The sequence below is a fragment of the Cardiocondyla obscurior genome, linkage group LG01 (assembly GCF_019399895.1).
Source record: "Cardiocondyla obscurior isolate alpha-2009 linkage group LG01, Cobs3.1, whole genome shotgun sequence".
NCBI lineage: Eukaryota > Metazoa > Arthropoda > Insecta > Hymenoptera > Formicidae > Cardiocondyla > Cardiocondyla obscurior.
In genome coordinates this window covers 3978207-3990892 of record NC_091864.1, presented here as the reverse complement: position 1 = coordinate 3990892, position 12686 = coordinate 3978207, and the positions used below count along the sequence as shown (strand labels likewise).

The 12686-nt window shown below is 36.3% G+C and overlaps 3 protein-coding genes across 3 annotated transcripts; 2 read left to right on the top strand and 1 right to left on the bottom strand.

Moving 5' to 3' along the window:
• Positions 1-455: 455 nt before the first annotated feature.
• On the top strand, positions 456-860 carry LOC139108522 (uncharacterized). Its single transcript, XM_070666913.1, has one exon. The coding sequence runs from the start codon at positions 456-458 to the stop codon at positions 858-860; it is 405 nt and encodes a 134-aa protein (XP_070523014.1).
• A 3491-nt stretch (positions 861-4351) lies between these two features.
• On the top strand, positions 4352-5959 carry LOC139101973 (uncharacterized). Its single transcript, XM_070655526.1, has one exon. The coding sequence runs from the start codon at positions 5148-5150 to the stop codon at positions 5841-5843; it is 696 nt and encodes a 231-aa protein (XP_070511627.1). The 5' UTR covers positions 4352-5147; the 3' UTR covers positions 5844-5959.
• A 4047-nt stretch (positions 5960-10006) lies between these two features.
• LOC139101149 (uncharacterized) lies at positions 10007-12171 on the bottom strand. Its single transcript, XM_070654054.1, has 2 exons — positions 11056-12171; positions 10007-10911 (listed from the first exon to the last, which is right to left on the bottom strand). The coding sequence occupies exons 1-2, from the start codon at positions 11298-11300 to the stop codon at positions 10089-10091; spliced, it is 1068 nt and encodes a 355-aa protein (XP_070510155.1). The 5' UTR covers positions 11301-12171; the 3' UTR covers positions 10007-10088.
• Between the last annotated feature and the right edge of the window lie 515 nt (positions 12172-12686).

Genomic DNA, 12686 nt, shown 5'->3' with positions numbered 1-12686 from the left:
TACAACATTCTATCGTACGAACGATCGACAATATGAAGAAGCTCGGTCATGCAAAGCTAACGCCAGCCGTTCTCCGATCTCGTTCCGCTACGTTACGAGAAAACTGGACTCGATTCTTCAATGGAAACTCTGACCTCCTGAGACTGGTGGACGAAGAAATGACGAAATCCCTGCCATACTTCAAGGATCAAACGTTTGACAACGTCGAGGATGCGTATCAGGCCGCTTTGGACTTTCTAAATGAGTCGCTCGAATCTCTAGAGCCTCCATCTGTGAGTTTGAGCCAATCTGGCATAGAAAGCGCATCCGCGTCGCATCGAACAAGCTTTCCGCTCTCGTCATTGCCGCCGATATCACTCCCTCCGTTCGACGGAAAATTAGAACAATGGGAGCATTTTCGCGATCAATTCGACGCGCTCATTATTCAAAATCGAGATCTTTAAGATTTTACACGAATGCACTATCTTCTGTCGTCACTTCACGGAAGTGCACTTGAATGCGTTCGCGAATTATCGGTCACGGCTGAAAATTTTGAAGTCGCTTGGCAAGCGTTAAATGCACGTTTCGAAGACAAACGGCGGCTAGTTCGCGGACATTTAAACACCTTGTTGAATCTACCAACGATAACGCGTGAATCAGCGGCTGAGTTGCAGATCTTGATCGATAAATTAAGCTCTACGCTCACGTCATTAAAAAATTTGAAACGAAAACCTAAAGATTTGTGGGATGACATGATTGTCCACGTAATTTCTCAACGACTCGATTCGTCATCGCGCAAAGCGTGGAGTGTGAAATTTAGCGATTCAAACGAATTCCCGACATCCAGCGATATTCTGGAATTTTTGCGACAACGTCGATGAGCGCTAGATGAGTTTGCGGCGTCGTCACCAATGCGAGCTCAGTAAAAGAAACTACCTCACAAAATAAGCGCCGCTACGGCTTCCACGAGCTTAGCGTCTGATGTTTGTAATAGAGTCGCGTCCGCGGGAAAAGTCAGTAAGACGAATTCCGGATCATCAAATACCGAGACCGCTCCGCGATGTCCAATTTGTAAAGCTTCGCATTATTTTTGTTCGTGTCCAAAATTTATGAAAGGAGTAGGGAATAAACACGGGTTCTAACCCAGGAGGGTTGAGGGAGGCGAGGGGACGGGGGAAAAAATCCACGATGAGAGGAGCGCGGGGAGAGGTAGCCGTAGGTGGGAAGAGACCTGGGTGGCGGGGGGTATAAATGAATGATAGATGCCCCCCTCCCCCACCCAGGTCTCTTCCCCCGCTCTCCTCGCCTCCCCGTTTAGAACCCGTGTTTATTCCCCCATCACAACACCCCGCGCTAGCAGCCACCGTCAATATATATATTATAAATAAATAAATAAATAAAACTTACGTTTTAATTTGAATGAAATTTTTTGACAGCCGGCAATTCGCTGTCCACGAAAGCGAATCGTTTCCCGTGGGTGCACAAGTTTATTCGCTTATCAATTACGTATCCACACTCGTCACCCACGGGATTTTCAAGAACTGAACGAGGAGTTCTATCAAATGTCAATGTTTCTCCTCGTTCGCACTCACCGCGAATATGATTGTCAAAATATAAGCTCAATTGAGCTGTACAGTTTTTTCGGTGTGTGCCACACCACACACCGCTTGCACTAAACGGGGTGCGATCCCCCAACTCGCGACACGCAAGAATATGTAGTAGCGACGAACACTTTTTTTTATCCATTAAGAAGGCTCTTAATTAGACGTGTTACACTTGAAAAAATCAGCATACGACTGGCAGGCGACAGCTACGAGCTCACTGCAGACAGTCAGAAAGTAAAAACGAAAGCATTTTTTTATCAACAGCAATCCCGAAGGTGTGACATATACTCGTGAGAATCTTTTTACAGCGTTTAGCACGTTTGAAACTTAAGATGCATTCTATCACGCAATGAGAGATTAAGAAATTATTTCATTTAAAAGATGTATCTCGAAAATGTGACATATACTTACACAAATCTTTTTACATTTAATTCCAAGTTTTTAAAGAAATATGTATGAGATCAATCAGTAGTTCATGGATATTGGGGGGGAATAATGCAACAATAAAGAAATTTTTTTAATATAAACATTTAAATTATATATTTATTATAAAATATAACATTATTTGTATATTTTGATGGCAATAAAAAATGTTTTAATATAATATAATATTACTTTCGCGCTCCGAATACTAGAGCTAGAAGCTCACAATCAACAATTTGATTCCCATCATAGCAATCGCTAGCATGTATCGCGCTTACAACCTCGTCACGAGTTTTAGCAGTGGAAGCGATGCTAGCAAATCGTACAAATTTTGAATCAATTATTTTAAGAAAAGATGTTAACTTATTAAATGCCAATGTAATACACTTATTAAGATCAATCATTTTAAGAAATGTCGATTCCATCATCATTAAGTATTTGCCAGCTGATTCAAACCGCAAGACATCCATGCCATTAAAGTTGCGTAGTCTGGCTGTCAACGCACCGAGGTACACAAAGTCTTGAGGATTTTTAAAATCGTTGTGGAGCAAACTTAAAATGTTTGCACGATACTCGTAGAGTGATTTCCAAGCCTCGAGAGATAGCGGCATTTCCAATCCTCGATTATCGTCAATAATAATTTCCACATAACTTGGTGTTCCAACATTAACACCAATTTATAAATATTTAAAGCTCGTAGCCGTCAATGCATATCGCTTACATAGAATACGGATTGCACGATCTTTAGATAAGCTAGTGTAAAAACAAAAAATGACCATATAAAGTTTTTATTAAAAAAAATTTTTTAGTTAGAAAAAAATTAATACTCACTCATTATTTACACATGATGTGCTAGATGCATTAGCTGGCGTGTAATAATTCATATTACACGCATATGATGTAGTATTAGCTGGCACATTAAATTCCATATTTGTATATGATGTAGTTGCTGTATTAGTTGGCACGTAAAAATCCATCACATTAAGAACGGTAATAACAGATCAGTTTGATGCGCGTGTTACATTTAATGTGATATAATTGTTCCGAGATTTTTTATATATACAGGGTGTCCCAAACAATGTGTCACTCCCAAAAACTATGGGTAGAAAGTTGAAATCTAAGACGAAAAGTCAAATGCAATTTTTAAAAATTTTCAATAGTTTTCGAGAAAAAAATTAAAATATGTAAAATGTATAGACGTAAGAGTGACAAGGAAGCTGCGCGTGAATGAGCGCGACAAACGACGGTGCCATTTCTAGTCATTCGCCTGTCGCGTTTACTCACGCGCAGCTTCCTTGTCACTCTTACGTCTATACATTTTACATATTTTAATTTTTTTCTCGAAAACTATTGAGAATTTTTAAAAATTGCATTTGACTTTTCGTCTTAGATTTCAATTTTCTACCCATAGTTTTTGGGAGTGACACATTGTTTGGAACACCCTGTATATCCCCACCACTAATAAGAAATGCATCAATTAAGTGGGGGGATTAAATCTTCAAATTGTGTAAGTTTTGTTCCTAGACAACACACACAGGACACATGTTGCATGGAATTATCATATACATTGGAAGTCCGCAATTACCACATGATCTACCGCATAATGCGTTTTGAGTATCAATTTCATGTTTGCGAATGGCAATCATTGGCCCACCCACATCAGCTAAATTAATCATACATGGTGCACATACTGCAATAGCTTCACTAGGTGTGCAATAATAAAAAGACAACATACAATGTTTAGTACGTCCATTAAGCGCGAAAAGTTGTGGTGAATCTATTTTTCGAGAAATACAATCTTCGAGATCTTCACTTTGATCACTCACATAATCACTATCGTTGGGCAATCCAATATCATCCTCATCAGATAAATCCATTAATTCTCCATTGTCATTTACAGCATTTAAATCAGCCATATTCTCTTAACATAAAATATATATAAATTTAGTGAACTGTCACCCGATGGTATTTATATGGATCACATTTGTAGGTAATAGTGGAAATCACAAGCATTAGTCTTAAAATAAAAATGATATCATATAAAGATTGCATCAGAAATGCAAGATTTGCGGGCACCACACGTGCTACTGCATTGCATTGGAAATGCAAGATTTGCAGACGCCGCACGTGCCAGTTATCTCAGGCAATGGTGTGAATTACAAGCGTTTAGTCTTAAATGAAAAAAAACAGTGATTTTATATAGGCGATAATGTTGTGAAGATTGCGTCAGAAGCGCAAATTTGTAGGCGCCGCTATTAAAATGTAATAAAAATAATATCATATAAAGATTGCAAGATTTGCGGACACCACACGTGCTACTGCATTGCATTGCATTGGAAATGCAAGATTTGCAAGATTTGTAGACGCCACACGTGCCAATTATCTCAGGCAATGGTGTGGATTACAAGCGTTTAGTCTTAAATGAAAAAAAAAAGTGATTTTATATAGGTAATAATGTTATGAAGATTGCATCAGAAGCGCAAATTTGTAGACGCCACATGTATGTCACTTATCACAATATGCACGTGCAAAACTGCTAACATTAAAAAAAATATAAAATTACCAGGCGGCTTCCAGTGTTTCATCTGTTCTCCATTGTTATGAAAGTGCTTACTTGAAATGCTGACATAATTGCTATGAATTCATTGAACTTACTTAAAAATGTAAACGTAGCAGTTTGTCATATACCACATATAAAACTGTGGAGCATACATCACATTTTATCATTTAACGTATTGAAATCTCGAGAACAAAATGAATCGACGAGAGCAACAGTTGACAGCGCAAGCAGATCGATTGACTTTAGAAGAATTTAATGCATGGAATCAGCAATGTGAAGAATATATCGAATTATTGGAGGACCAGGGGCGAAATAAACGTGCAAGATTATCAATCGGTGCGAAGCAATCACTAGTTGCATGTATTGCACGTATCGAAAGTTTAAGAGATTTAACAAAACAACGTTTCATTCATGTGGGTGCTGGACATAATACAAAAAATAAAGGACTTTGATGGCGTGAAATTGACACAGCTTTTGAAAGCCGCATATTAACTGGTGTGGTAATTAATTCAAACTATATCGAGCCTCACAAATTTCTGGAAGATGCGCGAGACATTGTATTAAAACATGTGCAAAATGTTATGCATAAACATAACAATATAAAAATTAATGTTGTATTTAATGGTGAATTTGTAGCTAACAATAAAACTGCAAATAAAAGTGTGTGCACAAAAAACTGTGAATTCTTTCGTTCAAGTGATCTACAAGAGTGGTACGAGTCACGCATTATCGAGCCTATTCTCACATCCTTGGACGAATTTCAAGAACGTGACAGCGGGTGGGCACTGTCGCGTATACATAATTTGATGATAAATGTAAATAAACACAATCTATTACATGCTGGGTGCCATGTGATATTACCACAGGAAATTAAAATGAAAAGAGCTGTGATAAATATACAATCTGCTGACAATGCATGTTTCGCATGGTCAGTGGTAGCCGCTCTATACCCAGCCGAGAAACATGTGGATCGAATAATATCATATCCACATTATGCAACAGTGTTAAATCTTGAAGGTATTGAGTTTCCAATAACTATGAAACATGTTAAAAAATTTGAAAATCTTAATAATATTTCCATCAACATATATACGATTGAGAAGAAAAAAATTCTACCAATACAACTCACAGATAAAGTACGAGAGAGACACATTCATTTGTTGTACACACAGCGAGATAATGATGTTGGACATTTTTCATTGATAAAAAATTTATCACGTCTTATAAGTTCACAGCTTAGTAAAACAAAGAGTAAGAAATATTTTTGTGATCGGTAAGTATAAAATGTAAGTAAAAATGTTTTTTTCTTTTATACAATAAAAAATTTTTAATGCATTTATATTCTTTATTCCAGATGCTTACATTACTTTAGTTCGAGTGAAAGATTAATGGTACACAGCGTAGATTGTGGAAAAATTAATGAGTGCGCAATTATATTACCATGTGATGAAAAAAAATGGTTAAGTTTTGACAACTATACTAGAAAGGAACGAGTTCCATTTGTGGTATATGCCGATTTGGAATGTACCCTAGAAAAAACGAATGCTAACTCTACCACATCTACATGCACACGCCAACATCATAAGGTTTTTAGCATAGAGTATTATGTATGCTGTTCATACAACAAGTCGCTATCAATGTATCGGTTTCATCGCGGTAATAACTGTGTCGCATGGTTCGCCGAGGAACTTAAAAATTTAGCGCATAATGTAAAAACAATTTTATCAGCTAATGTACCCATGGCTGATTTTACACGAGACGAGTTGGAAAATTTTAACAAAGCTACACATTGTCACATATGTGAAAAACCATTTGTATCAGATGACATACGAGTCCGCGATCACTGTCACTTAACCGGTCGATATAGAGGACCAGCACATTCAAATTGTAATATAAATTATATGGATTCGAATTGTATTTCCATAGTTTTTCATAATTTATCGGGTTACGATGCATATTTTATTATCAAAGAAATTACAACTGCCTATGAAGGAACTATAGAACTGCTTCTCATAACGAAAGAGAAATATATATCATTTACAAAAAATGTTAAAAGCACCACCAATAATAGAAATAATTGTATAAAATTAAGGTTTATTGATTCATTTAAATTTCTAAATACAAGTCTTGAGAAGTTAGCATCATTTCTAAGTAAAGATAAATTGCGAGTGTCGCGATATGAATTTTCTAATCTAACTAATGAAAATTTTGATTTATTAACACGTAAAAGAGTCTTTCCATATGAATATGTTGACAGTATTGAAAAATTGGAAGATGTATGTTTGCCTCCACGTGAATCATTTTACAGCTCATTGACTGATGATACAATATCCGAAAATGATTATGCACACGCTATAGATATCTGGCAACGATTCTCAATTCAAACGCTCGAAGAATACAGTGATCTGTATTTAAAAACTGATGTCTTGTTATTAGCTGACATATTTGAAAACTTTAGAGACAGCTGTATAGCGAGTTACAAACTTGATCCCGCATATTATTACACTTTACCAGGTTTTACGTGAGACGCGATGTTAAAACACACGGGTGTAAAATTTGAACTTCTTACTGACATTGATATAGTTATGTTTATTGAACGTGGTATACGCGGCGGTTTAAGTCAATGCTCAAGCAGATATGCATGTGCCAATAATAAGTATATGCAGTCATATGATTCATCAAAATCATCAACATATTTAATGTATTTTGATGTTAATAATTTGTATGGATGGGCGATGTGTCAACCGCTACCATATGCCGATTTTCAATGGGTTGACAATGTTTCTAATTTCGATGTGATGAGTGTGCCACTAGACTCACCCAATGGTTATATTTTCGAGGTTGATTTAGAGTATTCACAACGTTTACATGATGCGCATGCCGACCTGCCATTCTGTCCAACGCGCGATAAGCCACCCGGTAAGCGGCAGGACAAGCTTCTCGCAACCTTATATGATAAGAAGCGTTACATCATTCATTATCGCAATTTACAGCAATGTATTAATCATGGACTGCATCTTACAAAAATACATCGCATATTACAATTTAAACAATCCCCATGGCTACGTGTTTATATAGAACTTAATACTAAATTTAGAACGCTTGCAAAAATGATTTTGAAAAAACTTGTATAAATTAATGAATAATGCAGTATTTGAAAAACTATGGAGAACGTGCGTAATCATGTTGATGTAAGGCTCGTAACACATTGGGAGGGCAGATTTGGTGCTGAGGCATTGATCTCGAAACCGAATTTTCATAGTCGTAGCATTTTCGCCGAAAATCTGGTAGCGATTGAAATGCGTAAACTTGAAGTGAAATTTAATAAACCGATCTATGTTGGAATGTGCATTCTGGACATATCTAAAACATGTTTATATGAATTTCATCATGAGTACATGCAACCTCTTTATCAAAATAAATGTAAAATTATGTATACTGACACAGACAGTCTTATATATCATATAGAGTGCGAAGACGTTTATGAGATTATGAAACGTGATATTAATAGATTTGATACAAGTGATTACGCTTGTGACAATGTGTATGGTATTCCACAAGTCAATAAAAAAGTACCAGGTTTGATGAAAGATGAAAACAATGGAGCGATCATGACTGAATTCATTGGACTTCGAGCAAAAATGTATGCATTACGAGTAGATGGTAAAAAGATACAAAAAGATTAAAGGTGTTAAGAGTAATGTTGTCGCCAAGAAGATAACGTTTGATGATTACACACGATGCTTGAAGGAGAAAATAGAAATGACGCGTCAGCAAACATGTATAAGATCTAAGCTGCACGAAGTGTATACTATACGTGAGGAAAAAACTGCTTTAAGTCCATATGATGATAAACGATATATTATACAGGATTGTATTGAAACATTACCATGGGGGCATTATAAAATACCGTTGTAAAAAATTTTTATATATTATACATTATACATTATACATTATATATTGTAAATAAAACAAATTTTTTTTTAATTATAAAAAATTCTTATAAAACGTTATTCTTGCATATCCATGAGTTATATGAATTATTAAATTCTAGCCACTTTACATAAACATTATTTCCTTGTTTTCGTAACACTTTTTCAACAAGATATACATCAGGATTATTTACGTGAAGCAATTCCTGTTCATAGAATTCTCCAGCGATAGGTTTTCCACAAGAATCCTCCAAAAAGTACGTCACAGGATTAGTTTTTTGCACTTTGACGATTGTAAATATTTCCGTAGTCCAATTTGGTGTATAGCCTTTTTCAAATATTGTTTTGAATTAACACGTACTGAATCACCAGTTTTAAACCGTGCTGGAGCAGCAATCTTTAGGCGGCTGTAGGCCGTTGCCAAGAGTTTGCCTGCGTTTGCAGGGGTAACATCGACAAGTCGCATACCAATAGTTCGATGTTTTCGCATATTATAATCCAAAACGAGCTGCTGCAGTGAATCAAGCCATTTATAATTTCCATTGAGTGTAAACATTTTCCACATAGCGTTTTTAAGCGTTCGATTAAACCGTTCGACAACTGACGCTTTCATTACAGTGTATGTAGAATAATGGTTAATATTATGTTTTTTCAAGAGTTTTTGTACGTTTGCGTTGTAAAATTCTTTTCCTTTATCAGTTTGAAGATTATTCGGACATCTTTTATTATTGCGAAAGATCTTTGCAATCGCTGTTGCAACTTCGATACCGCTTTTTGTCTTTAATGGTACAGCCCATGCATGCTTGCTCAGCACATTGATAACGGTGAATATGTAGTGGTAACCTTGGTTGACACGTGTGTATGGGCACATCTCGACTACATCAGCTTGCCACAAGTCATCATACCCGCGCACTATGACACGCCTTCGAGAAAAATTTCTTCTCGCCGGTGTATGCAATTCGTTTACCAATTGTAGTTTTTCTGAGCTTATTTTCTTTGACATTTTTTAAAGCTATGAAATTTACTGCACTATCAAAAAATTTTTTCATAAATATGAACTATAGCAACACCGAAAACGATAACAAAAACGGTATTAACAATAGAAACGGCAATAGAAACGGCAACGGCAACGGCAACGAGAACAGCAAACGGCAACGGCAGCTGTTTAATTCTGTTCACCGTGAATAAATTTATTGCGAAGCGTGTTTACCACAACCTGTAGACTACTCTGTAGCATTTCTATTTTCTTATTCAGTTCATTTAGTTGATCTTTTAAATTCTGCACATTCTGTTGAACATTATTATTAAGTTCCACAATTTCATTCTTTAAAATCTGTAAATTTTGTTGAACATATTGTTTGTTGACAGCATCATCATCGTCCAAAGGTTCAGCTACATGCTTAATTTTGCGTGATCGTGCGTCGTAATCGGTGGATGTTACACAAAGAGCGTTATCGCGCACGTAATTTCTAACTAACGCATTATATCGATAATGTTGATTAGTATTACTTCCTCTACCATCTTTAAGCAAAGTTCCAAACTTGTTAATTGGCATTTCGATATCAAATGATTAAATTGTGTATGCATACTTCAATTTATAATAAGCCCCACTTCGCGAAGTTCCTCAATAATTGATAAAATCTCATTGTCGTGAGCGTTATGACCCGCGTAACGTGAGGCTTCGAGCAATCGAAGACAATCTACGAGCTCGTTTGGATCATCCCAATAAACATAATCGATTTTATTATTGTTTAATGTTACAGCGTATGGTATACCTTGTCCAATTTTTTTACTCAGCACAGGAGCGATTATATTCTTATATTTGTGACCCTTGTTACTCTTTACTTGATTTTGAGAATTGTAGTCACGTTTATGTGCATTCGTTGCCATGAGTATACTTTTATAATTTTCTTTATCGGTATCAGTATAACTGCTCTCATCGGGAAATCTCATAAAAATCAATTCGTAAAGTCCCACTGTTCCAGGATACTTTTTACCATCTATCAATATATTATCATTTTTATCTAAATCAACACGCTTGTTGCCAATCATCGTTCCATTATCGTTGAAATAAACGCTATCGATGTTAATAGATTTTTTTCCGCTCAAAACAGCGCCTAGATACTTTTGCCCCAACGGTCCATAATGAGTTTGAAGAGTCTTCCAACCTTCTGATGTTTGCAACTTTTGTCGAATAGATGTTACCAGCGGTTCGTCTGCGGTATCGAAAACGTCTTCAATGGAATGTGAGTGTGAACGTTCCCTTGATAAAAAATTTCGTTGTTGCACGAACTTAGGCGTCTCGTTTAATGTGGACGGTATGGTGTGTGATCGTTTTAACGCTGATTTAATTGGAGTCGATGTTGTTATCGGTGACGTTGCATTTGATCGTTTCCGTTTTGGTGTCAATCTACTTTCATCTTTTTCTTCTCCCAATAAAGATATCAATGATGTATTTATTAATCGATTCCGTTTTGGTATCAATCTACTTTCTTCTTTTTCTTCAGGTAATGATATTGGAGATGCTGTAATTAATCGTTTTTGTTTCGGCGTTAACACATCTTTTTTCGGAAAATACGATTCGTTCTTTGATATGGCTGATTCAACTTCGTTGTTTCCAACGGTGTTTTCTACAATCTGTTTAAGAGGCTCAACGATGGGTTTAAAATGTCGCTCCAACGCGATATCTTCTTCCATTTTTCCCGTCTTCATAGCATGATACTTTTTGCGAATCGAATCGCTCGTTTGAACAATTTTCTTCGCAATTATCTCTCGATTTTTAAGTTCACTGTTGTTATTCATATCGAGCTTGACAGTTATCAATCGGTGTATCGACAACGACTGATCACATTATGATACCACGAAGTCGTTAAATCCCTTTCTATAGCGACCGTTTGAAATAGCACCGTCCTTATCAATCACCACAAATCCATACTTTTGTTGCCAACATATTCGACACAATTTATCAAAATCTTCGAATGACATATCAGTGTTAACATGATCATTATATATATTTTTCATATTTGTAACATCCTGTTTAAATAGAATTAAAAAATTCGTATTGTCACGTATAAGATGCTTCGGTATTTTCGCATACGTTTGACAAAGATAAAAACTGTCAACGTTCGCGTGTCGCCCCATTGCAAAGTATTCTCTTACCGCATCCTGCTTATCACATGCTGTCATCAAAAATAAATATAGAATTCGGAAGTGCTTCGCTCGGTGGAACAACATCAATATTATTTGAAAATGTGAAATAATTAATTTCTTCTATTGGTGCCAATATCTTTTTCAAATACTGATATTTTGGTTGTTGCAACGATTTCGAGTATACATAAACGTTTTCAAATCGTATACCATGCGGACTTTCCAACAGACTTATTAATACATTAGTTTTGCCGCAATTTGATGGACCACAAATGATAGCGCGAATAGAACTCGGTAACATGTTTCCATGTCTATGTAACACACACTCGGATAATAACTTGTCATCGAAATTCACCACCTTGATTGGTGGCGCTTGCTGTATGAACCGCATTCTACCTTCTAAATGAGATCAATATCATCCATGCTGATATATTTATAGTTGTGTGCATAAAAATTAAACGCTCAGTATTCAATATGTTTTTGTTGCTGTCGGACGATTGTAATATTTGTGATTTAACCGCTAAACAACTACAACATATTCCAAAAATATTCTTATTGCAACGATTATCGCAACATATTGACTATTTGTGGAATAAGCTTCCTGAACACTTAAAGGCTGATTTAGATGTTCAGCAATACCGTCGATGTTTAAAACATTATAATTTATTGAGTTATGAAACACATGTTGACGGTCCTGCGCCATTAATAAAAAACTGTATTGAATGTCTGAGAAAATTGGGCGAGGCTTGTTAAACAGAGCGATTAACGCACTTCCGTTTGAATTGCACATACCCGGGTACCAGTTTTGTGGCCCAGGAACTCGATTAAACGAACGATTTGCCAGAGGAGATCGTGGAATTAATCCGTTAGATGCGGCTTGTCGTGATCACGATATAGCTTACTTACGTAGCAACAATCTCGCAGAGCGCCACGTGGCTGACAATATTCTCGCCAATAAAGCGCTGCAACGTATTAACGCAGAAGATTCAAGTTTTGGTGAAAAAGCTGCAGCCACAACCGTATGGGCAGCTATGAAAGCAA

Coding starts and splice junctions, on each gene's coding strand:
- LOC139108522 (XM_070666913.1), top strand. CDS start 456: ATGCACTATCTTCTGTCGTCACTTCACGGAAGTGCACTTGAATGCGTT.
- LOC139101973 (XM_070655526.1), top strand. CDS start 5,148: ATGCATAAACATAACAATATAAAAATTAATGTTGTATTTAATGGTGAA.
- LOC139101149 (XM_070654054.1), bottom strand. CDS start 11,300: ATGAATAACAACAGTGAACTTAAAAATCGAGAGATAATTGCGAAGAAA. Junction 10,912..11,055: donor TATTTTCCGAAAAAAGATGT/GTTAACGCCGAA, acceptor AAAAGATGAAAG/TAGATTGACACCAAAACGGA.